Source organism: Thermobia domestica, chromosome 12 (genome assembly GCF_964235325.1).
Source record: "Thermobia domestica chromosome 12, izTheDome1.hap1.1, whole genome shotgun sequence".
NCBI lineage: Eukaryota > Metazoa > Arthropoda > Insecta > Zygentoma > Lepismatidae > Thermobia > Thermobia domestica.
This window is the reverse complement of record NC_137465.1, coordinates 16509749-16513313: the sequence shown is the minus strand read 5'-3', so window position 1 is coordinate 16513313 and position 3565 is coordinate 16509749. Positions and strand designations below refer to the sequence as shown.

At 42.7% G+C, this 3565-nt stretch overlaps 1 protein-coding gene across 1 annotated transcript; it reads left to right on the top strand.

The window, feature by feature from the left end:
* The first annotated feature begins 2424 nt into the window (after window positions 1–2424).
* On the top strand, window positions 2425–3246 carry LOC145665890 (uncharacterized). Its single transcript, XM_081732997.1, has one exon. The coding sequence runs from the start codon at window positions 2425–2427 to the stop codon at window positions 3244–3246; it is 822 nt and encodes a 273-aa protein (XP_081589123.1).
* Window positions 3247–3565: the final 319 nt, after the last annotated feature.

The following is a 3565-nucleotide window of genomic DNA, read 5'->3' as shown; positions in this document are numbered from 1 at the left end:
CGTCGGGGTTAACCTCAGGAAGAATTTGGCTGGCCATACCCTCGTCACGAAACGGGACCTGTGAGGACGTATCACTTGATCGGGACACAGAAGCTGCCTCGCAGGGGACTGGCGGGGTAGAGTCATCCAGAGTTGTCGATATGGTAGTAGTAGCGGGCCCGCTTTTTGTTGGAAAAACCGGAAACACACTATAGTTGTGAATAGCAGGCGCATCCTTCAGTTGTAGGATAGGTCGAGCAATTCGGCTACCCAAAGTAGAAATTCCAGAAGGATCACTGGACCGATGATCTAAACGGGCGCTAAATGTTCGGCGGTCACACTAGGACACCAAATGCGTTTCACTGTCACACCTCGCATAAGTTTTTGTCTGTCCGGGATACGTCACCCAACAACGAAGAGAACTGAGAGTAATATAAGAAGGGATATTCTTTTTTAAAATAATTTTCACAACTTTGCGGCCAGTACGTACTTTATAATAATGACCATTAGTATAAAGTTCGTCACTAACGCTTAAGAATTTCACCATAAACTTGAAGCACTTGTTTCACTTGGTTTTCAGAAATTTCTATAGGTACCGCGTGGATACCTACCAATTTAATTGTATGAGAAGCCGAGTGAAGCGGAAGGTCGTAAGTACCTTCTGCATCTACATACGTTACTTTATTGTCAAATTTAGTAATGATATGTTCACAGAGCTGTTGAGTAATTAATTTGATATATAGAAGTTTAAGTGGAAAGTCTAGTTCAATACTTAATACTGCATCTTGTGCAAGCTCAAAAGTGGTTCATATCCACTCATGGAGCGAAATCGAATTGAGAACTTTGGAGACAGGTTGAAAACTAATGCGAAGAGTGTTAAGCCTAATATTGGCCATCGTAATCAGTCGTAATCTTGCACTTCACTTAACAAAAACGGGGAGAAATCACCCAAATCAAGTGGTAAGCTCACTTTGCTGAAGTCTAAAAAGCACAGCAAAAACTCGCACAAAAAAAACTATCGCCACTGGCAGAATCAGCACCAAGGCGCGAGCAACACAGGACGTGTTGCCTCGACGAAAACTCAGGCGCAACTAACCCCTTAGCCAGAGAGGAGTTCATATTAGTTCCTAAGTCTACTATGGGTCTTGACCTGAATACGGTAAGTCCCATAGTTTTGGAACTATAGAACTCCCATAGTAAGATTTGAAGCTTTCCCGGCGTATATGATAAAGTTCTTCTCGGGCAATCAGCCAGGTGAAAACTGGTGGATAGGCCAACGTTTCGACAGCTGTCATCGTTCTCATCATCACGGCAATTATGTAGAGATCAGCGGATATAAGTAATATATACTCTGGACTGGCGAAAATGCTGGTTCCTGATTGGCTGAAAATGCTGGTTCCTGATTGGCTGATTCAATCTGAAAACTGGAGCTGTGATTGGCTGGCTATGTTCCGTAGTCCGTGGTACTGATTGGCTGAGGGTTATCTGGATGTTTGTGTGTCGTTTTCTTTGCTGTGGTACTGATGACCGGGTTCCACAGGGGGCTGAGTTGAAATCCAGTGTCTCTATTAACGTTGTTCGGTTCATGAACTATGGCAAGAGATTCGGCTACTATCCTGGTCCAGTAATTGGTGCTCTTGGTAATGATGGATGTGTCCTTAAATAAAACTTTATGGCCTTCTGTTAAACTGTGTTCAGCTAAACCTGATTTTTCTGGATAGAATAATCTAATGTAATTTTCATGTTCTCTGCAATGTTGTTGAATGGTGCGTCCTGTTTGTCCTATATAAGCCTTTCCGCATTCACAGGGTATACGATACACGCCTGGTGTCTTTAAGCCAAGTCATCTTTGATCGGGCGAAGTAAGTTTCTGATTTTTGGTGGCGGCTTGTGTATGGTCTTAATGTTGTGTTTTTTCAGAATCCGGGAGATCTTTCCAGAAAGTTGTCCAGTGTATGGTAAAACTGCTATACTCAATGGTTCTTCAGTTTCTTCTTTGGATTTCCTGTGTTCAGAAAAGGTCCTTTTCAGGGCCAAACTGATATCATGCTTCTTGTAATTATTCTGGAGTAGCGTCTTCTTGAGATGATCCAGTTCCCGAGGGAGGGATTCTTCGTCTGAGATGTCTTTTGCCATTGAGAAGAAGAAAGAACAGCTCTCAAAAATCTTCGCCAAGACACCAACACCACCATATTACCAGCAGATAAAGGCAATGCAACTGTACTTATGCCTACAGAAGTCTACAAGAACAAGATGTTGGAGCTACTCAATGACACGGCCTAGAGACGCCTTAAGAGGGACCCTACACCTGTAGTCGAACGGAAAGTATCTGCTCTTTTGAGGAAAGCCAGTTTACCATATGAAACCCGCAAGGAAATCACGCCACACGGTAGTCAGCCACCCCGACTTTATGGCCTACCAAAAATACATAAGCCTGACATCCCGATGAGACCCATCGTCAGAGCCATTGGGGGTCCAACTTACCGCCTAGCCAGATATCTCACCTCTCTGCTTCAGCCATTAGTAGGACTGTGTGAGCATCATGTGAAAAATTCATCCGACTTCGTGAATATACTAAAAACAATACGCACAGCTCCAGGAGACCTTCTAGTCAGCTTCGATGTGGTTTCATTGTTCATCAAGGTTCCAGTTCAAGGTATGTTACTTCTACTTAATGAAGACTTCACACCGGAAATTGTGGAATTATTCAGAATCACCCTAACTTTAACATACTTTCTATATGATAAACAGTACTATGAAAAGACGGATGGAGTCGCCATGGGATCACCACTTTCACCAGCAGTTGCGAATTTCTTTATGGAAGATTTTGAGCAAAAAGCATTAGAACTTACACCTTTCAAGCCGTTATGTTTTTATAGATTCGTAGATGATACGTTTGTCATCTGGCCTCACGGAGAGAAGACACTGCATTTGTCACTAGAATTTCTTAATAAACAACATAGTAACATCAAGTTCACAATGGAGATTGAAAAGGACGGATGCTTGCCATTCCTGGACATTCTCATCCGCCGGAAGCCCGATGGTAGTCTCGGCCATAGCGTCTACAGGAAACCTACTCACACTGACTTCTATCTCAATGGCAACAGTTTTCATCATAAGTCACAGGGAAACACCGTCATAAGCACATTAGCACATAGAGCAAAAGACATCTCAGACGAAGAATCCCTCCCTCGGGAACTGGATCATCTGAAGAAGACGCTACTTCAGAATAATTACAAGAAGCATGATATCAGTTTTTCCCTGTAAAGGACCTTTTCTGAACACAGGAAATCCAAAGAAGAAACTGAAGAACCATTGAGTATAGCAGTTTTACCACACACTGGACAACTTTCTGGAAAGATCTCCCGGATTCTGAAAAAACACAACATTAAGACCATACACAAGCCGCCACCAAAAATCAGAAACTTACTTCGCCCGATCAAAGATGACTTGGCTTAAAGACACCAGGCGTGTATCGTATACCCTGTGAATGCGGAAAGGCTTATATAGGACAAACAGGACGCACCATTCAACAACATTGCAGAGAACATGAAAATTACATTAGATTATTCTATCCAGAAAAATC

What these genes read in the sequence shown, in the direction of transcription:
- LOC145665890 (XM_081732997.1), top strand. Translation starts at nt 2,425, where the DNA reads ATGAGACCCATCGTCAGAGCCATTGGGGGTCCAACTTACCGCCTAGCC.